We start from the raw sequence: 23,222 nt of genomic DNA on the forward strand, positions 1-23,222 counted from the left end.
TTGAGGATGGGGATATAACTTATTCTATAAAGCTCAGTAACCAAGTAACAGAAAGTCAAGCATCCTGTGGGGGCCTTAAAGCCTCTACACTGGACAAAGGTGCTCTCTCCTTTATGGAACATAGATTATAAAAAGGGAGTCTGACTGGACTTCAGCCCCTTCTGTACCCTTTGCTAAGGGCTCTTGAGCAGAGTACACCATGCATAAATGTCCACAGTGGCCCTTCATTCTGGAGAAGAAAAGTCTTAGAGTTCCTGAGGCTGTTCGCCAGACTCAGAACTTGAATGTCATGGAGGGAGTCAGGATTATCCATCCTGGCAATGACTGTTTTCATTACTGTTGGCATAATAATCTTAATCATCTGACCTTTTGGAGGCAATTTCCTGTTCTTGGCTGGACAAACCAGGCTAAATGCTACATTCGGGCCTATTTTTAAATTGCCCAGATGGTGTGAATGGATGTGAGGCTCAGAGTGCCCCATATACTGGGCAGTTTCCAGGAAGGACTATGTGTACCTTGGGTGTGACTAGCAGCTGTAGATGGGAATGGGAGATGGGGATGAGGAATAGTAAACATCCAGTCAGGGACTTTCTGTGTCAGAATAAAAGCAATTCCACCAGTTACTTATGAAATGCTGAGCCTTCGTTTAGATTCATGGGGGACAGATTTACTCTTGCTCACTTAAAATGGCAGCTAAGTGCAGATTGAAAAAGTGAGATGGATAGAAAGTAGGAGGCCAGCCCTGAGACAGTTGCTTCGGATCTCTGCTCCACCCACCCCAAGTTGGATCTGGGTGTGCTAAATGTGAAAGAATTAGCAGGGAAATTGGTCCTTTTCATTACTTTGGACACAGGCCATTTTTCTGCTCCCAGACTACTATGAATAGAAATTTACTCTGTTTCCTTGGAGATTACAAGGATTTGATGCCTTGAAAAGAGAAGAAAGAGCAAAGAGGATTTGAGAAAAGTATAACCACAATTCCCCAGAATTTTAGACTTTTAGCAATAATATACAGAGGACTCTTTCATCCTAAAACAACTACTCCTTCCCTTTATTTTTAATTTTCTTTTTCTTCTCCCTAAAATGACTTTCTACTGGATAAGATTCCTTCTTCCTTCATTGATCCATGTCTTTCTTTCAAAACAGATACTTGAGGCACTGGGGCTGTGGCTCAGCGGTAGTGCACTTGCCTGGCATGTGTGAGACATTGAGTTTGATTCTCAGCACTGCATATAAGTAAATAAAATAAAGGTCTATCAACAACTAAAATAACATTTTTTAAAAAACAGATACTTGACACTTAGAACTCCTAAGAAGGTTTAATACATATCCAAACTCATTCCTTCCAACCATAACCAGATAGTTGGTGATTCGAACTCAAAGACAAGCTTACAACTAAAATTGTGGGTTAGGTTTAAGTCAGAGGTCAGCAAACTGTGGTTCACATACCAAATCCCACTCATAGATTTAGCCATTCATAGATTTAGTTCCCAGACTAAATTCAGATGTGGAGATTAGCCAGGGAAAGGAAATATTGACTGCCTTTGTCCATCCTGCAAGCTGAGAATGGATTATACATGGTCTAAATGGCTGGGGGGTGGGACTAAAGGAACAGTAATGTTAACTGGCATGAAACATATATAAAATTAAAGTCCTAATGCTCATAAATAAAGTTTTATTGGAATGCTCATTTGTTTACATATAGTCAGTGACTAGTTTGTACATCATGGCAGGCTTGAGTATCTAAAAGAGACGGTACAGACACAAGGCCTCAAATGATTATCATCTGTCCCTTTATAGAAAAAAAAAATGCTAGTTCCTGGTCTAAGACCTGAAAAGTGTGAGAGCTATTAAGTAAGAATCTCGGAAAAATAAATTTCAGACAAACCAATAAGCAAAGACTGACTGGTAGCCACATTAAAGTCTAAATTCCACAATCAAGACTAAGTGGTTTCGCTGAGGAGCAGAATATAATGATGCAGGGAAGGGAGAAACAAAGGGATATACAAAGTACACACTCTATACTTTATAAGTGCAGAAATAATAAAGTTCATGTTGCTCTCTGCCACATCCCCAGTACCTAGCCCGCTCCTCAGAGCTAAATAGTTATTGAATGAATGAAGAGGAAGAGAAGAGGGAGAAACGTAAAGCTAGTGAACCAAGACTTGCACAGCATTGGGAGTGGAAAAAAACCTCAAGTTTTTTTGCCCTGTGTGATATGTCACGGGTTTGCCAAAGTTAGCAAAAATCCCTACTTTGGAAGCTAACTAGCACTTGTTAAGTGTGTGCCCAGGAGACTGGAGAAATGACTGACTATGGCAACTGTCCTGATGTCCATTCAAGTCAACTTTTTCCACCCCCTTCCTCTGTCACTAAGCCACTCATAGATTTAGTCCTCAGACTAAATTCAGATGTGGAGATTAGTGAGGGGAAGGAAATAGAATCTAAAGTTCATGAGATAAACAGCATCACTTGTTACTGTTGATCATTGTTAGCTGGCTCTTCTTTCCAAAGCAGGGCCTCCCTCCTGTTCTCTCTCTCCCTCTCTCTCTCTGTCTCTGCTTGCAGGTGACACCCACACATATCCTTCAGCGTTGGCAGAGATGCTCACTCAGATAACAACTGGAGTTCATGCTGCATATTTTCATCATCACCATGTAAAACCACAACTATAGGAAAACAAAGCTGTTTGCTGCTCTTCTTTCTCAACTGACATTTCCACCCAGTTCACAGTTTGTTCTTTGGAGACAGAGTTTAAATCTCTCATTGAGATAACTAACTCTCCCCGGTGAAGTGTTAAGTAAAATCCAAGCCACCCTACCCTGAGATCACTTCAACTTTTTACAACTTCTTGTCACCTTGAATTTCTGATACTCCAAACCCTTTCATAAAGTTTAAACAGACAAATAAAACAGGGAAATGGTCTTTGGGAAACACACCTGGCCCTTGGTGTTGCACCTAGAATGAAATCAGCTTAGAAAAGATGGTAATTCTCAGATGTCTCAAATATCATCCCAAGTGATTTTCAAGCACCATGAAATGAAAAAAAGATATGCTGAGAAAGTGAGCCACACTCTGCTCTGGGCAGTTGCCTGGGTCTCTATGTGCTGGAAGCCAGTGAATCTTCAAAGGGAAAACATATTTCTTCTGGGATGTCAAATCAGAGAAAGTGGAGAGGTCCAGCCACTCATATGCATTCCTGAGGAACCAAACTTTAAGCACCTCTGCCAAGAAGTCAAGGGTTAGGCAGTGCCTCAGTACAGAAGACACAAATAGAACTCAGGAGACACAAAGTTACCAAAAAGGCTATGATGTGGTTCCTAGACCACCCCATTCGCTAGTGCTTGGTGTGGTGATCCGGCCCCCATTGCAAAGGACCCAGAAGTTTCTTTGATTTTTTTCTTACCCATCCATTGTCTCTGTTCCAGATAAGAAAGGACAGAAGGTGCTGTTGGAAAAGGAACTAGATCTATTTGATTGGACTATGTAACTAGAACATGGTGGGAGGTTTGTTAGATAAAGTTGATCTTGAATTTCAAGGTACTGGGACTATATTACAGCACTAGGTTGTGCTATTTTTATTAGTACGATAAAGGAGTGCTTATGGAGCAGGTTTATTTAATGGTCGATTTTTTACCACTCTGGTTCCTTTCTAATTGGTTTGAAATTGGACCATCCATGAATTACTGATTCCCTCTTTCTTGAGTAGTGGGAGATACATTAGCTCATCTTCTTCAAGCTTGCATGAACTTTATTAAGTTTAATAAGTTTTAAATCAGCTTGAAGATGAACTCATTGTGTAAAAATTACAAGGAAGCAGAGGCTGCTAAATGAATTATCAAGCTCTCATGTATGTTGTTTAAAGCCTGCCCTCAGGAGATGATAGCAGAATGTGTGTGTGTGTGTGTGTGTTTGTGTGCATGTGCGTGTGCATGTGCGTGTGTATGCAAATCTTCAGCTTGCTCCAAATACCCTGCTTTCTTTTTTGTTGTTCTCTAGTTTTGAAACTCTTGCAAGCTATTAGAGTGCTCAATTGTGACATGAGTTTGACAGGGAAGATGCTGACGTTTTCTGTCCTCAGCATTCTCATTTAAAAAAAAAGAATTTGGTTATACATGGGCACAATATCTTTACTTTGTTTATTTATTTTTGTGTGTGCTGAGTGCCTCATGTGTGTGAGGCAAGCGCTCTGCCACTGAGCCACAACCCCAGCCCCCTCAGCATTTCCATTTTTGAGGTCCCTTTGAATCAGAGCCAGACCAGGCATTTGCAGATTTTGTTGGGGTACAATTACTCCATAGGAAAGAGCAGCAGTTCAGCAGTAGGATGAGATTTTAACTATAAAGGCAACATTTTCAGAAGACTTAGGCTAAAGATATGTTTAAAACATAGTTAATGCTCTCGCAAGAGGGAATTTGGAGACTTCAATGGAAAATGGAGTTATTCCAGACTGTGGTTTATTAAGGATGATTCTTTCTAACAGTATTAGTTTTCCACACTGCACAAAAATTTCTAAAATGTAAATTAACTTACATTCATCAGTTTTTCTTTCACCAGATTTGGCTGTGTATATGTTTTGCCGCCTGTTTCTCTAATAAAATGAGGTTTTGACCTTGAAAAAATGGAAAATAAAAATGGCTCTCTCCTTCTCAGAGTGTGACCAGACCACTTAAACTGCCATTAATTCATAAACCCATATGAAAATTATTTATTCAGCCAACAAATATTTAATGCACTTCAAGCACTATTCTAGGCACTGGAGATACAGTAATAAAAGGAAACAGAGTGATTTGCCTTATGGAGCTTACAGTCTAGTTTGGGGAAACAAAAAACAAATGAGTAAACATCTAGTGTAAGAGGTGGTAAAACACCTTGGGAAAAAAAAATAAGGAAGGAAAGCAGACAGAGTCTGTTTGGGGTGGTGGGATTGGGAATTAACTAAGGTAGAGGATAACACCTGAGCCAGGAATGAAGGAGGTGGGGGATCAAGCCAAGTAGATATCTCAAGAAGAACATTCCAGACAAAGGAAGTAATATGTGTAAAAGCCCCGAGATGGGAACAAACCTGTCAGAAATCATGCATAGACATACTTAAGAGAGAGAGGTTTTCTGAGCCTTAAATGACCTCACAGAGACCACAGACTCATTCACCCCAGTCTTAAAAGAATCTATGCCACTGTCTTTGGCCTGGGTTAATGGTAGGTCTATGGCAGTGATGATTCTGGTTCTAGATCCATCATTGGCACCATCTCCAACCTCCAACATGTAGGCGAATTTAACTCTGTGGGATCAGTCCCCAAGTCTGCTAAAGTTCCCATCTAGCAGGGCAAAACTGGGAAGAAAAATCAGACATCCATTTGGCCACTGATATGCCCATTAAAATTGCCATGCAGACTGGAGCCTCAGTTAATCCTTGGGATTGACAGACTCAGGACTGAAGTTCATGCTCTCTCCTGGAGCATTCCCAGCACACAGAAAGCACAGGTGAGCCCAGCCTGATATTTCAGAGAGGTAAACCATTGGGCTGATGAGAACTGTGACAGAAGTTAAGAGAACTAATCAGAAGTGTACCTTGTTTGAAATGAAACTAATATTAGAAAGTCTGGCCTTAAAAAGGCTAAAACAGAGATATAAAAGGATTTACCCACATCTCTTTCAAGTAGCAAGTTTTCTCCAGATTCATTGCCAAAGTGAAGCGTTTCTGCCTTGAAGACAATATCAAAGAACAAATTTAAAGCAGGCACACCACAGTCTGGCAATTCTATCACTCAACACATAGAATATAATATATATGTTGTCTCTCTTACACAACCAGTGTAACTCCACATTATGTACAACCACAAGATTGGAAGTATAACTTCCCATTCTTGTTTATCATACATACATGGAGTATAACTTCCCATTCTTGTGGTTGTACATAATGTGGAGTTACACTGGTTGTGTATTCATATATGAACATAGGAAAGTTATGTCCGATTCATTCTACTGTCTTTTCTATCCCCACCCTCCCTCCCTTCCCTTCATTACGTGTTCTCTTTAAATTGGCATGCTCAACCCCAAATAAGAGAGTTCACAATAAAAAATTAAAGGAGCATCATTAATTATAAGACTCTTACAATAATAGCAGCAACTGATATTGTTATTCTTCATAATTACCAAAAATGCCAAAGCATTACTCCAACCACTGTTTTTAAACCATTCTTCATTCATACTAATAGTGAAAATGGACTTCCCTGTGTAACATTTCTGGTTTGGTTCTGTTCAGAGTGAGTAAGAAAAATCTCAAGTGTGATTCATCTTTAGTAAGCCTACTTTTCCAGTTAGAAAACAAAATCGTTGACTACCAAAGATCAAATCTTTCCATTTAAAAAAAAAAAATCATTTATTTATGTGACATTACCCTTTCTGAGAGTCCTCCAGCTCTTCAAATACAATATGATAACTTGGATTAAAGAACACTGTGTGCCAGGAAGCTGGCACAAATGCAAGTTTAATTTCAATAGTGCTTCATTACCCAACTACTGCTGAGTTTGACCTTCTTTGGATTTAAAAATCAACCAGAATATAATATTTTTCATCTAGAATCATAACATTCTTACTCCTCCCACCTATACCCATTAAAAAGCTTTTTAAAGACCTCTTAATGTAGAGAAAAGTGGGGGAGAAATGCCCAATTTTTCATGACAATATAAAATATTCCAAGACACGAGAAAATGATGGAAGTTAACCAATTTTATAGTAACTCATAAATTTGAATTTAAACTTATATTACATGTTTCCTCCCTTCTTAGGTCATTGTCCACTTTAATTTTATAATTCATCTATAAAACAATAAATTATAACATTTATAAACTTAAAATATTGGCAAAAATAACAAGAACTAACATGGTTTATCAGGCATGATACAAATACCAAGAACAGTTAAAACAAAGTCAAATTTGGACAAGCCTCATGGAGATTATAATATGGGAACAGAAATTTGTGGTTATTGTGTCCACTTAATAGTTGAAGAACTACAGACTTAGATGAGCAATGGCTTGCCTAAGAATGTCTAACTAGTAATAGGATTTGAACCAGGTCTATTTGCCTCTAAAACCTAGGTTCCTCTAACAACCAACTAAACCAAAGAGCTGGAGAAATTGTAAAGGTGACAGTAGAGACATTCTTCAGGGTCTCAGACATATTTCAGTTGACTCAAATGAAGGCAGAAAAATATCCATGGTCATTCCAGGGTTAAGCCTTGCAAAGTCTCCTGAGAACTTTGGTGTTCTCTCAAAAGTCATACTTCAAAATAGTCTTCCAAGTCAAGGGTACCTCAAATGTATCTCCAGGGTACACAGGTAGCTGAGCCCACAGAGTTTTGCAGCTCTGAGCCCAATGCACGCAATCCCTGGAGAGGAGCTCCAACCAATGCTCTTTCTGTCTGATGCATTCACAGGAAAAATTCTACCCAATGTCAGCCCCCTTGGCACAAGGCAAGAACTGCTTCATTCCCTTTTATTTTGCCTTCTTTAAAAGAAGCTCCTTGGAACTCAGCCCTCATACATACTGAATGCTCAATTCCTTTTTCACAGTATCATAACTTCTTCTGTGAATTCTCTGTCACCATTCTACTTCATATATCCCTGCAGATAATAAAGTGACCCAATGTGCAAAGCTGAAACATACAGGGTTGGCTGGAATGAGCCACTAAGCAAATAATCCTTCATAGTATTCACATACTTTTGAAATCAAGTGACCTTATTTCCTGACACATTCTACTGGATGGGGAAAATTAGTTATGCTATTTTATTCTTTTGAAATCAGGCTGTGGAGGCTAACACTGAATTCCATTAGAAGGAATGAGAAAGCAAGTCCTGGAGCTGTTTTAAGGGAATTTTGTTGGTCAAAATGATTAAAAATGCCCAAACTTTGTCAAAAACAATGTCTACATCTTTCTGAACTAAGATGAAAACAAGTATTAAATAGAAACTAAGTGGCTCATTTCATGAGTGGGAGACTCTAACCTATATCCACCCTAAACACCCATTTTATTTTATTTACATATATATATATATATATACACATACATATATTTATTCTTTTTAGATATACATGAAAGTAGAGTGTATTTTGACATATCATACATACATGGAGTATAACTTATTCCAATTAGGGTCCCATTCTTGCAGTTGTACATGATGTGGAGTTTCACTGGTCATATATTCATATACCAACATAGAAAATTTATGTCCAATTCATTCTGCCATCTTTCCTATTCCCATCCCTTCTCCCTCTTTATTCTCCTTTGTCTGATCCAATGAACTTCTCTTCCTCTGTCCCCATCCCTTATTATGTGCTAGCATCCACATATCAGAGAGAACACTCCACCTTTGGTTTTTTGGGATTGGCTTATTTTACCTAGCACAATATTCTCCAGTTCCATCCATTTATCAGCAAATGCTATAATTTCTTTATTCTTTATGGCTGAGCTATTTTTTCATTGTGTGTGTGTGTATGTATATACATACACACACACACACACACATACCACATTTTCTTTATTCATTCATCATCTGTTGTAGGGTACCTAGTTTGGTTCCATAGCTTGGCTATTGTGAATTGAACTGCTATAAACATTGATGTGGCTGCATCACTGTAGTATGTTGATTTTGAGTCCTTTAGGTATAAACCGAGGAGTGGGATAACTGAGTCAAATGGTAGTTCCATTCCAAGTTTTATGAGGAATCTCCATACTGCTTTCCAGGGTGGTTGCACCAATTTGCAGTCCCATCAACAATGTATGAGTGAACCTTTTTTCCTTCATTCTCGCTAACATTTATCATTACTTGTATTTTGGATAATTGCTATTCTAACTGGAGTGAAATGGAATCTCAGTGTAGTTTTAATTTGCATTTCTCTAGTTGCTAGAGATGTTGAACATTTTTCCATATATTTGTTTACTGTTCATATTTCTTCTTCAATGAAGTACCTATTCAGTTCCCAATTATTGATTGGGTTATTTGGGTTGTTTTTTTTTTTTTTTTTTTTTTTTTTTTTTTTTGGTGTTAAGTTTTTTGATTCTTTGTATATCCTGGAGATTAATGCTCTATCTGAGGTGCCGGTGGCAAAGATTTTCCGAAGGCTCTCTCTTTACATTCTTGATTATTTCCTTTGCTGTGAAGAAGCTTTTTAGTTTGATACCATCCCATTTATTGATTCTTGATTTTACTTCTTGCACTTTAGGAGTCTTGTTGAGGAAGTTGGTTCCTAAGCCTACATGATGGAGATTTGGACCTACTTTTTCTTCTAGTAGATGCAAGTTCTCTGGTCTAATACCTAAGTCCTTGATCTACTTTGAGTTGAGTTCTGTGCAGGGCTAAACACCCACTTTAAAAGGGAATGCTTTCTAGCCTTTCTTCTCCACTTAAAATAGCCCTGGATATCACACTTTGTTGACTGAGATGTGCAGGGGATTGAGAAGAGAAGAGGGCTCAGCCCAGAACCCTGGAAGCGGATTCCAAAAGCTAACAGAATCCACTCACTTTTCATTTTCTACTCTAACTCTTCAACCAAGTCAATAAATACATGATAAGTTTGAATGTGGGTCATGGCCCTGCAAGACTTAGCCTGCCATAGGATATTTTTTTTAACTGAGTCTCAAAATGATCTTGATATTTCATCCACAATCTCAATAAAAATTGGTATTGGTGGCTCAACAGGGGCTTGAGACAGCCGGCTGATGATAAATCAGTCCTTTCCTATCCAGAGCATTGATGTTGTGTGGGTGGAGGGGTGCCAGCCGGCTGGCTTCTGGATAGGCGTCCTTGTCAGGGGCGGTAGGCTGCAAAGTCTCGTGCTGGGGCGTAGGGCTGGTAGTGTTTGCGGGTGGGCCCCGGCCTCCGGGGAGTCATGTTCATATAGTCACTCTGAAGAAGCCTGGTTCTTTGACGCTTCGTCTGCAGGAAAAAGAAGTGTTAATGTGGAAGGACATGGGGGAGATATTAGGAGAGGCGTTCTAAGATTTTGCAGACATCTATTGAGAATATTAACTATCAGACGTTGCTAAACACAAGCATTTCTTGAGCACCTCAGACTTAGATAGACTAATCAACTCACTATTGGCTGTTCTAAATTAACTTGAAAAATCTCAATCAAAGAAAATATTTTAGAGAAATGGATCATATAGATATCACTATTAAAGCTGTCATTTGACCTGAAGTGCAACGGTATATCTAAATAACCTATTTTCTATTGATATTAATTAATCCATCTCTGAATGGATGAAGCATTACCATTGTAATGTTTTTACATTAGTCATTTGCTTAACATGCCACATTTCCATAATCAACCAAAAAGGACCTTTAGCTCCTCCAGAGTCTGGAGTGAGTATAAATTCAAAACACTGAAGTCCAAATTAATGGAGATTTATAGTCCTGGATAACTAGTTACATTCCTGCACTTTTATGTGCCTGTATTTCTGTAAAGACTATTGGGTTACCCATCTCTTTTCCCAGGGCTCATCTTCTTCAGGAGGAACTCCTACCAGGGCTGAGGGGAAAAGGAAGGATCCTGAACCTGAAGCAAGAGTTACATGCACCAAGAATCTTAGCAAAATTTTTGTCCCAGAGCGAGGAGCATCATTTGTATATCAATACAATGATAAAATGTACAGTTTTGACCAAAGTCCCATAGGTATTCTAAAATTAGAAAAACATCTGGATTTCTGAATTCATAATTCTCTATTATGGAAAAAGAATGCCTATTTCCTGGCACACAAAATGATGCATAAGTAGATACACTGGACATGAATGAAAAGAAACCTGAATAAGCACATAAGTAAATGACTTCAGTCCTGATCTCATTTCCATGCTCTCCTCCCTGACCCCTTCACAACTTCCTTATTACAGGGGCACAGAATGCTAGAGAAAGATTTCAAAAACACTGCTCTCCACATTACTAAGTGCAACTAACATGTTCAGCCCTCATCCTCTTCAACTCTCAGCACCATCCTACACAACCCTCTGAATCCCTGGGTTCTCCATCCATGGATTCAACAAAACACAGATTGAAAATATTTTTAAATAATTTTTTTCTTAAAAAAATTAAAACTTTTTTAATTTTTAAAATTCTAAATAATTTTTAGAAATATGATTTTTAGGGCTGGGGTTGTATCTCAGTGGTAGAGTGCTTGCCTAGCACACATGAGGCACTGGGTTTGATCCTCAGGACCACATAAAAATAAAATAAAGCTATTGTGTCCACCTGTAACTAAAAATATATATATTTTTAAAACATTATTTTAAATATTTTTGAATAATTTTTTTAATTAAAGAATTTTTTTCATTCTTCCTTAAACCACACAACTATATACAGAGCATTTACATTGTTTTAGGTATTATAAGTCTGGAGAGGATTTAAAGTACACAGGAAGATGTGCATAAGTTATATGCAAATATCATTCTATTTTATATAAGGGATTTGAGCATCCATGGATTTTGATATTTGAGGGTGTTCTGGAACCAATTCCATATGGACACCAAAGATGACTGTACTGTTGATAGCTCTCTCCTTTTTGAAACACCTCCTCTTTGTCTTCTGTGACATCCTGGTATCCATCCTACCTTGCTGGTCACTCCTTCTGGGCTTCTTTTGCCATTCAATGTTAGAATTTCTCACTGCTTGATCCTTGGCCTTCTCTACTTCCTTTATCCTCTCTCCCTAGGCAATCTCATTCACATCCCAGCTGCAGTTGGCACTTTAGGACTAGACCCCAAGGGCACTCTACACTCAACCTGTCCAAAATGAAACTCAAGATCTTCCCTCAAAATCTCTCTCTCTCCCAGTGTTTCTTATATCAGTAAATGACAGTTGCCCAAGCCAGACCTCCTAGGCCTTATCCTTGACGTCTTGAGCTCCCTTATCACCTGTCCCAGGAAACATTTGGAAAAGTGTGAAGATGTTTTTGGTTGTCACAATGGAAAGGTATGCTACTGGCATCTAGTGAGTAAATGCCAGAGATGCTGCTAAACATCCTGTACAGGGCATCTAATAAGGAATTATCTAGCACAAAACTTCACTAGTGCCAAGACTGGAAAATTCTGACCTAAACCGTCTGATCATGGGAAAAAAAAATGGAATGACAAGAAAGTAATGGATATAAAACATATCACCAAATAAGAAAGAATATTATTAAATTGCTTGACTCCTCCTTACTCAAACCCAAAGGTGATGATGATCTGAGCCTAGTTGACCAGAAGTATAGTGTCCCCTCCATCGATGTAAAGCAAGACAATGGGAGAAGTAGATTGGAAAAAGAAGGTTAAAAATTCAGCTCTGGCTATTTAAGATTTGAGTTAATGGATGAGCTATCTGGCTGGATCTAAGAAGAGAGAAGAACATAATACATACATAATAGGGAGATTGATTCGGATAGAGATACACATGGAAGCCAAGCATCTGAATGATGTTGCTCTTCAATATCACTTACTTCTACATCCTTACTAGAAATAAAAGACTAGAACTGTCTTCATAGAGTTACAGAAGGGCAGTGGTGAGATCAAGGAAATGTCGGCATCCAAATAAATATAGAAGGCTACTGCTTCTGATACCTAGGAAGCATTTTTCATGCTTACTCCAATACCTTTGCCAAACTCCCAAGTGACTGCCCTTGTCTCTGACACCTGAACAAAACTATAGACAGTAGAGGGAACCCCAAGAATAAAGATGTCTTCTGAGGCACTCCAGAGTTCACACAAAAATAATGTAAGATCTGCTGCATTTGGTTCCCATCCTCACCCTCAAACAATTACCAAATAGTGGATTTAGTTAATGTCATCCTGACTCTAAACACAACAGCAGGATGGGAATGACAGGTGCGTGGATGGGAATACTATCCAGAACCCTCAGTGCCCATGTGCATCTAGCACATGGCCAGAGGACCCACCTAATGTGTCTGTGTGTTTGTGTCATCGACTCCACCCCTTCACCAATGTCTATGAAAGATGTGTGATTTCAGGATCACTTGCTCTTTGCCCTTTGCCCTTCCCTCCACCTCTCCCTTATCCACCTGTTTTCTGGGAGGAGCAGCAACACATAGGGCATGTATAAAGCAATCTATTCAAAGAATCAGTCTTCAAGAATTTACTGTGGGGCTGGGTTGTGGCTCAGTGGTAGAGTGCTTGCCTAGCATGTGTGAGGCACCGGGATCGATTCTCAGCACCACATATAAATAAATAAAGGTCCATCAATAACTAATAAAATATTTTTTAAAAAAGAATTTACTGGACTTAAGGCAGATATTATCTGTACACATGCTATTCATGTCTCCACATTATGGTCCACAGTAGAGAAGACATGTATTTTTTTGTTTGTTTGTTTGTTTTTAAAAAGCCTCTTTAGTTTAGGAAAAGGAACAGGTTTACCCAGCTCAGCTGCATGAATGGAGAATTGAATGAAAGCAACAGGTGCTGGCCCATGGCAGCCTGACCAAGAGAAGCTTTTTATTTACTCAAGTGTCAACATCAGGTCAAGAACAGAGATAGAATCTACAGCTGCTCCCAAAAACCCACTCAGCCTAGAACTGCCTACAGTAGCACATCAAGGGCCCTCAGGAAGTTCCAGAAAACAGAAACTTTCAACAAGGTCTACCATAGGACCAGCCAAAAATAGGATCCCAGAAAATCACCCAGGAAATGGAACAATTTCCAGTTCCCTGATGGTCTCCATGCCTAGCTCGTTGCTTAAACAGCAGTAACAAGAAAAGACTTGATCCTGGTAAAAATGCCAAGTTATTCTATTAAACAGAGGTATATTTTGAGAATCCAAGGACCTAAGCTTAAGATGATAATAAAGGATTTCTTACTGGAAAATTTGATTTGACTACAAGAGACCACAAGGAATGCCAAGCACTAAGACTGTCCAATCTACAGGGAGCTTGTGAGATAGAGGGAGACAAAGTATGTTTTTTCAAGACAAATAAGATGAACCCCACTGTAAATTAGTAGTTTTGCCCAAGAAAAACCCAGAGCATCTATGGTATGTCTGAACTGAAAGCAAGATGCTTAAACTCACTGAAAATGCGAAGCTATATTTGTTCTTTTGGGCGATTCCAGTCACTCAACAAATTAGTGCCTCATTTTAGTAACGGACAGTCTAATGCATATTTACAATAAGGTCTAAAAGATGAATAGTACCCTTTTGGCCCTAAAAAGTTAAAGCAGTTCCCAAATTAGCAAATTACTTTGAGCTAGGTAGGCATGTCTTAGGGAGGCCTTTCCTGGAGGGGTGTGCCTGGCCTTTAAGTTAGGAAGTTGAGATTCCCAATGAAAGAATTGGAAAGCCATACAGTGGACCTAAAAGTCAATGGCCAGGAATTCAAAAAAAAAGAACTAAGAATTCTAAAAATTCCGAAATCATTGGCAATCACCACAGAGGATTAAAATTGGAAGATACCTGGGATAAAGACCCCATGATCTGGAAAGATGAAAATACTTGACTAACATCAGAGGCAGAACTTAGGCAATAGTTTACTATATTAACCACCCGCCCCTCACCCTATCAGGATAGAGCAAGTTGCAAAAGGCAAGCCAGGCCAATTCCCAAAATGGCATCTAGTACAAAGAATTCCCAGGAACAAGCAGCAACTTTGTCCCCTGCCCTGCAGAAGGTACAGATCAGGCCACAGGCAGCTTGATGAACATTCGTCTGCCCCCTAGGATCTTCTGAACTGTGAGGAATGCATGGAGAATAATTGATGGGCCAACTTTGACTAGAGACCAACAAGAGTTTAAAAGGCTCTAAGACTGGATGAAGAAGAGCATAACTCTGAATGCAAGACCTTCCATCCCCACACCAAGGAAAAGTAAATAGATTCCATGTGGCATGGCTTCTAGAAATCACAGACCATCTGTGGCTTAATTAAATCAATGGATTATGCCTCGGAGATGAGTATCACATGTTAGGTAGGCTTATTTAAGTCCTTAATTTGGCCTCTATAAGGATTATTCATTTATCCCAATATCTAATAATCCAGTAAGCATTCATCAAGCATTAAATGTACTTAATACCAGATAAACTGAGAATAACAAGAGAAACAATCCTTTATCTAGAGAGGCCTGCATTTCTCATTGAATAAATGGCTCATGTATGCATTTAACTTCTAGAAAAACATGCGAAAACCACACAAAATCAATACCTGAGGCATCTGTAATAAGAAGAAGGTGTCTAAGGAAGAGATCCTTGTTAAGGAGGTCCCTTCTCAATGGTGGATATGTTCATTAAAATGTGTTCAAACCTGGGCCAAAAATTCAACATTGAAGAAGGTAAAGAACAATATACCAAGTTAATCACCCGAGCCTTTGCAAAAATTGATCAACTCCAATTCAGTGGTGAGAGCTCAGAAAAGTCTGACTCCCATTGTAGTTTCATAATGACAACCCCATGCTTGGCCTCACACCATTCAACTGCTTCAGAGGAGAGAAAAATATATGACTCAGATAAACAGACCTAGTTTCTTCTAGGTTTGAATACACAATTTCAGTAGCCAAGTTTCTCATGCTTTTTAAACCTGAACCAAAGCTCTCCCTTTACTTCAGTTGCTTAATTTCCTGAGTTGTCTAGATTTTTGAACCTTATATATGTTAAAGCTGTTGTGTGTGTCATAATTAAATTGCAAACTGGGAAGAAGAAAGATAACTGTTGCTAATCCCACCCCACCCCTATTTGCCCATTTGGTTTCTTATTCTACCTGGCCACCTACACAGTGCCTTCTGGAAAATAAAAGATAAAGTTGAACAAGATGAAAAGAGAACCTATGTAAGCCTAGTGGGAAAAGAAAATTATAATAATCACATGGTTAACAGAAAATAAATCACATAGGCAAAATTCTTAATATGTTCAGATTGCATGTGTAGTAGAAAAGTTCCATAAAAGTAGTGCAGCATCTCTTACCCATAAATAACAAAGGAGCAATGTTGATAGCAAGCTATAGATACCCAGGACTCCGCTAAGCACCACCAGTGTCCAAAAGGGCTTAGGAGACTCAGGAGATGGGACACCAGGACAAATATTATTCTCTGAAAAATAGAATAGAGTGGATTAAATGATACAGGAATGGCAGTGAGTACATTTCGTTTCTTCTGAATATTAGAGAAGAATGCGAAAGAGATAAAAAATAAGCAAAACATCATGAGCTTGGAATGTGTAGACTTCATCTTTGGGATTTATCCAACCTCACCACTGACCAGAATGGTCCATTTTCAAGATTGAAGTTAGGGTAGTACACTGGTACAACTGCATTCACCTGATTTTGTTGAACTCACTTTGTGATTCAAAATAGTGACTTCCAATGGTCTTAATCCAATTCCATACCCTACCCCCACGAGAAGCCAGTTTATCCAGATCCTAAGCTATATTTTTGGAATAAGTTAAATAATATACATGTTTTCGAACCTTAAGAAAATTATCAATCTAGTATGGCAAAAATCTGGGCTGGTAATACAAAGATAAATGTTTAGCTTCAACTCTAACACCTTATGTTGTGGTGAAAAAGTCACTTTATACCATCAGGTATCCAAACATGGGAAGGAATGTGTAGAGTTCTAGTCAAAATTGGAGACAATTAGAATTGGAAAGAACAACAAAAACTATCTAGTGTATTGATTTTTTAATCCGAGATGCACATTAGAATTGTCTGAGAAAGTCTGAAAATATAACAATATCTAACACCCCTTCCTCAACTCATTCCAATTACATCAGTCTCTCAAAGTTGGGCCTAGGAATGGGTTTTTTTGTTTGTTTGTTTGTTTGTTTCCCCCAAATCTACTCATATTTATAATATGCAAGTAGATTTGAAGATTACTAAGGATCACTGGTGTCCTTTCCATTTCTGCTAGAAATGATATACTGTGTGCATAAGTGTGTGTGTGTGTGTGTGTGTGTGTGTGTGTGTGTGCGTGAAGTACTATCCTAAAGTAGAATATCATTTACATAAGAAAAACATTTGCTCTTCACTTCAAACCAATAGTTTGGTTGGGCCAAGTTAAAGCATATTTTCTTAAGCTTTAACTTGACCCAACCAAACTATTCAGCCTGGACATCATAGAAATTAGATATCTGAATGGAATTCAGCAAGCCAAACATTCTCACATTAATTGCCTCTATTTTTCAAGAACACAAAATTATTCTCCCAAATTAAGTTAATTGTTCTTTTCTTGTTTAATATTTGATTTTTCTCCAGCATACCTCTGTTTAGCATAGGAGAAAAAACATTTATTGGAATTATGTTAGAATTAAATATAAAACTGAGCATACATTTTTTAATTATTGTTCTACAGAAAGGAAATAGTGTATCCACAAAGACTACCAAAATTTTTTTTTATCTAGCCACTCTCATTTTTATGTGTTGATATCAATAAACTGTATTCTTCTGAGTTGGGGGGTGTTCTACCCAATATTTGGAGAGAACATAATCTCAACATCAGATCAATAGACTTATTTCCACTAATTCATGAATACTGTTTAATAATATTAAGTTTGGGGCATTGAAAAAGTATGGCAACTTATCAAGATCACAGAGTTAATTAATAGCAAATTTTATATCCCCTGGTTTCTAGCCCAGCATCCTTTGTATGTTTTGGAAAATGAAAAAAGTACTTAACAGAGGAAGACTGTGGAGTAGAAAGATGATTAGTTTGAATTATAACCCACTCTTCCTGAGTTCTGATTCCATTAGGCCCAGCTGCTTCTTGGAGTTCACTTAGACTTATATTTTAATAGCAAAATTTTTATTCTGTCATGACCCACTCAAATTGAGAATAATCTTCATGTTCCCATGGGCTATAACTTCATCACTCACTCTCCCACTCCATGTCACTGAGTAAAGATATTCAAAATATAACTTTGAATCTTTTCTAAAGTAAAGGAAAACTTTTTAAAAATGACTTGTCTTTACTAAATCACTAGGGACTAATCCAGCCTCACCACTGATCCTATCTCATTTTCAAGACTATAGCTTAAACTTATGACTTTACGGTGGTAGGAGGATAGAGTTGCATCTTACCTTTCACATGGATAACAGTTCCATTGCTCTTCTCATTGTCTAGGTAAGGAGGAGGATACATAACCTCGATTTTGCAGAAGTAAATATCTGTTTGGTTAACATACAAATTCCGGAGATAGAAAGTCACTGTTTCGTTGCCCAATTTCCCATCACAGTTGAACCCTGTGTGTGAGTAAAACTGAAGCTGATGGGAGAAATTCCCATTCACAACGCAGACTTCCACAGCACTATCCACACCCTTATAAAGGGATGCCCGGAACTCCTTTGAGAAGAGGTTGTAAGTATACTTGCAGCTAAGGTTGACCTCATTGTTGTACACCTCAAGCCTGGGTGACTGCTTCACCAAGATCTTGTTTTCTAGAGAGGGGAAAAAAATCATTTGCTTAGACCAGGAGTATAAGAATATGTTTTTCCTGAAATCAAAGTGTATTAATTAACCAAATGAACAGATCTCCTGCAAAAGCTTTCTCAAGGTAGATGAAGATTCAGGAGCTCGTAGAATGAGAATTATACCTAGAGTTTTAAACTTCACGTTTTGATCATGTTTTCATCCTCCTGTAAATGGGACATCAGAGCATGTTTTCACCTAGAAGGCAAAACTTGGCCTTCTGTTAGCATTGAGCATCACAGCTATGTCCTTGGAATTTGTGAATCTGTGTTGAGATTCCTAAGATGTTAATCATGCATTGGGCTGATTCCTTGATTAAGTGATATTTTTGGAAGCAGCTTTAAAGTCTGACACATTAGCACAAATGGATGTATTTTTAAGTTGTGAGACAGGTTTTTGTGAAGGAATTAAAAGTTTTGAGACATTTTAGTTTTTTATTGGTCATTCCAAGAATGAGATAAAGAGGTAAGGGAAAAAAAATGTAACCCCAAAGACTTTAATTTCTCTTCCATAGGAAATTCAGAGAATAGTCTCCTCAAGAAATTTGTACATTTGTGCCCTTAAATCAGAGGGGATATAAAAGTTTCATGAGAGTTCTCTCTCTGATCATCTTCTATCTTTGAGCTATCCAAATTAAAGATCAAAGAGTGTGGAGACTACCCAATTCAATCTCTCACTTAAAAAGCAAAAAAAAACTGAAACTATGTCATCAACGCCAGAGGAGAAAACATTTGACATTGTTTCCCACATAAATATTGTATTCCTATTGCTGCTACATGGCAATATATTCCTTTTTTAAAAAATGACTGTATGAGACCTAGAGACATTAGATGATTTTTCCAAAATCATGGAGCAAATGGTGAGCAAAGTCAGAACTAAAACCGAAGTCAGCTACACCATCTAAGAAACAGACTTTTTTTTTTTTTTGTAGTGTTGGGGATTGAACCCAGGACCTTGTACATGTGAGGCAAGCACTCTTCCAACTGAGCTACTTCCCCAGCCCAGAAGCAGACCATTTAAGCATTGAAGATCAATTTTGCAAAGACCCTAAAAAGTTTTTCTAAAGCAACAATTTGTCTTTGATTCAAATTTCTTTCTAAACAAAAATATTTTTGCTATTGTTCTAGGGGCATGCTAAGAATTATCTATGTATTTGCATTTTCAAAAGGTTATTTGATAGCCCAATCAATAAATGGGCAAAGGAACTGAACAGACATTTCACAGAAGAAGAAATACAATCAATCAACAAATACATGAAAAAATATTCAACATCTTGGCAATTAGAGAAATGCCAGATAAAACTACACTAAGATTTCATCTTATGTCAGTCCAATTGGCAAGTATCAAGAATACAAGCACCAATAAATATTGGTGAGGATGTGAGGGAAGAAGTTCACTCATACATTGCTGGTGGGACTGCAAATTAATACAACCACTTTGAAAAGCAGTACAGAGATTCCTCAGAAAACTTGGAATGGAACTACCATTTGACCCAGTTATCCCACTCCTTGGCATATACCCAAAGGGCTTAAAATTGGCATACTAGCCAGACGCAATGGCACATGCCTGTAATCCCAGCAGCTCAGGAGGCTGAGCCAGGAGGATTCAGAGTTCAAAACCAGCCGCAGCAATAGTGAAGCACTAAGCAATTCAGTGAGACCCCTGTCTCTAAACAAAACACAAAATAGTGCTGAGGATGTGGCTCAGTGGTTCAGTGCCCCTGAACCCACCCAGTTCTCAAAAAAATCAGCATGCTATAGTGATGCGGCCACATCAATGTTTATACCAGCTCAACTCATAATAGCTAAGCTATGGAACCAAGTTGTCCTTCAATAGATGAATGGGTAAAGAAAATGTAGTAAATATTGACAATGAACTATTACTCAGCCATAATGAAGAATGAAATGATGGCATTTGCTGGTAAATGGATGGAACTGGAGAATATCATGCTAAGTGAAATAAGCCAATCCCCAAAAACCAAAGGCCAAATATTCTCTCTTATATGAGGATGCTAATACTCAATAAGGTGGAGGGAGGGAGAGAATAGAAATTCCCTCAAAGGGAAATGAAGGTGAGGGGGAATGGGAATAGGAAAGACAGTGGAATGAATCAGACATAACTTTCCTATAGTCACATATGAATACACAAGAAGCGAAACTCTGCAAACATGTACAACCACAAGAATGGGAAGTTTTTTTATGGGAATAATAATATATAATAGGAAGTTAATTTACAATGGAAAGTCATATTATGTCAAAATACATTCTGTCATATATAACTAAAAGAACAAATAAAATATATAAAAAGTTATTTGAAGCAATATCCACATACCCACCCTATCATTTAAACTGGGTTTGGATTTCTGTACTCAGGTATTCTGGTATTGTTTTGGGTGAAAGGGGACTGAGTAGAACTAAATGCCTAATAGCTTTTTGTCTCCTATGTAGTTATCAATACTGCTATGCATACAGAACTTTAAAAAGTAAACCTATGTCTAGGTCCCTCCACTCCCAGATATTCTGATTTAATAGGATCTAGGCTAGAGTGGGGGGTGGGGGCTATTAGGCTTAGAGTGGTTGGTAGCAACTTTTTTGAGATATAATTCTTGTATTATAAGATTCATCCTTTCAAAGTATACAGTTCAGTGGTTTCTTAGGATAGTCACAAAGATGTGTATAGATCACCATATGATTCCAGAATATTTTCATTACCCCCCAAAGAAACTTCCTATTCATTAGCAATCATTCTGAATTCCTCCCTCCTTCCAACCTCTGGCAACCACTAATTTTCTTCACTAATCGACTTTCTGTCCCTATGTATTTGCCTGTTGAGCACATTTCACACCAATGAAATCATACAATATGTAGTCTTTTATATCTGCCTTCTTTCACTTAGCATGCTTTCAAGATTCTCCCAGGTTGTAAAATGTATCAGAATTTCATTAATTTTATGGCTAAGATTCTATATATGCAGTATATATAGACAGTGGAATCTTAGCCACAAATTTTCATATATTTTGTTTTTCCATGTGTGTTTGTGGGGGGGGGGGTGTATACACACTAGGGATTGAATTTAGGGCCTCATGCATGCTAGGCAAGCACTCTGCCACTGAGCCACATTCCCAGCCTGACTTTTTGGCTATTATGAATAACACTACTGTGAACATTTGTGCAGACATATTCTTTTAATATGGGTATGTTTTCAATTTTCTTAGGTATATACCAAGGGTGGAATTGCTGGGTCATATGGTAAGTCTATACTTAACCCTTTGAGGACTTGCCAAATTGTTTTCCAAGCAACTACACCATTTCACATTCCCACTGGCAAAGCATATAGGCTCCAGTTTCTCTGCACCCTAACACTTGTTGTCCCTCTTTTCTATTACAGTCATCCTACTGTGTGTGAAGTAGTACCTCATCATGATTTTGTTTGCATTTGTCTCATGGCTAATGATGTGGAGCATATTTTCATGTGCTTGTTAGCCATTTGTAATACCTTGTTTAAATAAATATCTATTCAGATCATTTGCCCACTTATTAATGGTTTGTTTTTCTATTGCTGAATTATCAGAGTTATTTTATATTTTTGAAACAAGTTCCTTATCAGATACTCTGTGATTTGCAAATGTTGTCTCCCATTCTCTGTGTTGTCTTTGGTATTGTCTTTAAAGTCCCCCTCATCATGGATTCTAACATTCGGTTGGGATTGAAAACCACTATGGCCAAACAGATTTTTCAAGCTGACTTCCTAAGAGAATCATTGGAGAAATGTTAAAATCCCCGATTGCCAGGACAATTAAATCAAAATCTCTAGGTATAAAACCACGGCATCAGCATTTTAAAGTATCTCAGGTGATTCTAAATTGCAGTCAAGTTTGAGAAGCACTGGGCTCACAGATGGAAACTTCTTATCCTCAAATTCGCAGGCCTCCACAGGCTTTTCTAATTTCATTTTCTCAAATCAAAACCCTCCTAATTAGCCAAACCCTTTAAGTCAACATCCCAGAAACACACGCAGAGGATGATCTTCTCTACTTCATCCATTGACTCCATGGAAGACAGTACCATTTCCTTCTCAGGTATCAAGACAATCACTGTCTCACTCCTATGCCATTGGGACAGGTTTTCATCTTTTGAACAGCTCTTTTTTCATATGTTTCCATTTAATAGCTTTTTCTGATCTTTGTGAATTTCCTGTAGGCCCTGGTTTCCAAGCTTCTTGACAGCAAGGACCACGTTACCCTTCTTCACAGAACACTGTGAGACTAGTAGGATCTCATTAGATAATTGTTGAGAGACGCTGATCTCACTATATTATTCCTATCCTCAGGGGAGTCTCACTACCATTTTATTAAATCCTTGTTGGAAACCAGTGTCTAAACATCTTCAGCTTCATGTACCATTCATTCAACAAATACTCTGTAAAAGCACTGCGAAGTAAACACATGAGTAATCTTAAAAGTTCTGCCAGTCTTAGTCTGAAAAATCCAACTTGTTTCTTTATTTTTATTCATTGGGCTTTTTTCTTTGTTTACCTAGAAGGAATCTTTGGGCCAGTTCTGATTGGAAGGGCTCGAAATGGCAGCATATTCCCTCCTTTTGAGAGAGTACAAATTAGGCATTTGTCTTTTGGAAAGTGTTTGTGTTGCTAACTATTTGGATTCTGTTTTAATGGGTCTTCAGATTTCTTCTGATCTCCCTGTGACAGCAGACATAGGGAAAAGATGAGAACAGGACTTCTTTGTAGGAATAAAAAAAATAAAATGGAGCTGTGGGCAGGGAAACTGAGTGAGGC

The 23,222-nt window shown here is 38.1% G+C and overlaps 1 protein-coding gene across 1 annotated transcript in view; it reads right to left on the minus strand.

The window, feature by feature from the left end:
• Positions 1-9,782: 9,782 nt before the first annotated feature.
• Positions 9,783-23,222, minus strand: part of Cd28 (CD28 molecule) — a 29,595-nt gene continuing 16,155 nt past the window's right edge. Inside the window, exons 2-4 of the mRNA XM_076866439.1 lie at positions 18,041-18,397; positions 15,931-16,055; positions 9,783-9,938 (exon numbers count right to left, since the gene is read on the minus strand). Of these exons, the coding sequence (XP_076722554.1) occupies positions 9,810-9,938; positions 15,931-16,055; positions 18,041-18,397 (611 nt within the window). The 3' untranslated portion in view covers positions 9,783-9,809. The remainder of the gene's footprint in view (positions 9,939-15,930; positions 16,056-18,040; positions 18,398-23,222) is intronic.

This window comes from Callospermophilus lateralis, chromosome 9, assembly GCF_048772815.1.
Source record: "Callospermophilus lateralis isolate mCalLat2 chromosome 9, mCalLat2.hap1, whole genome shotgun sequence".
NCBI lineage: Eukaryota > Metazoa > Chordata > Mammalia > Rodentia > Sciuridae > Callospermophilus > Callospermophilus lateralis.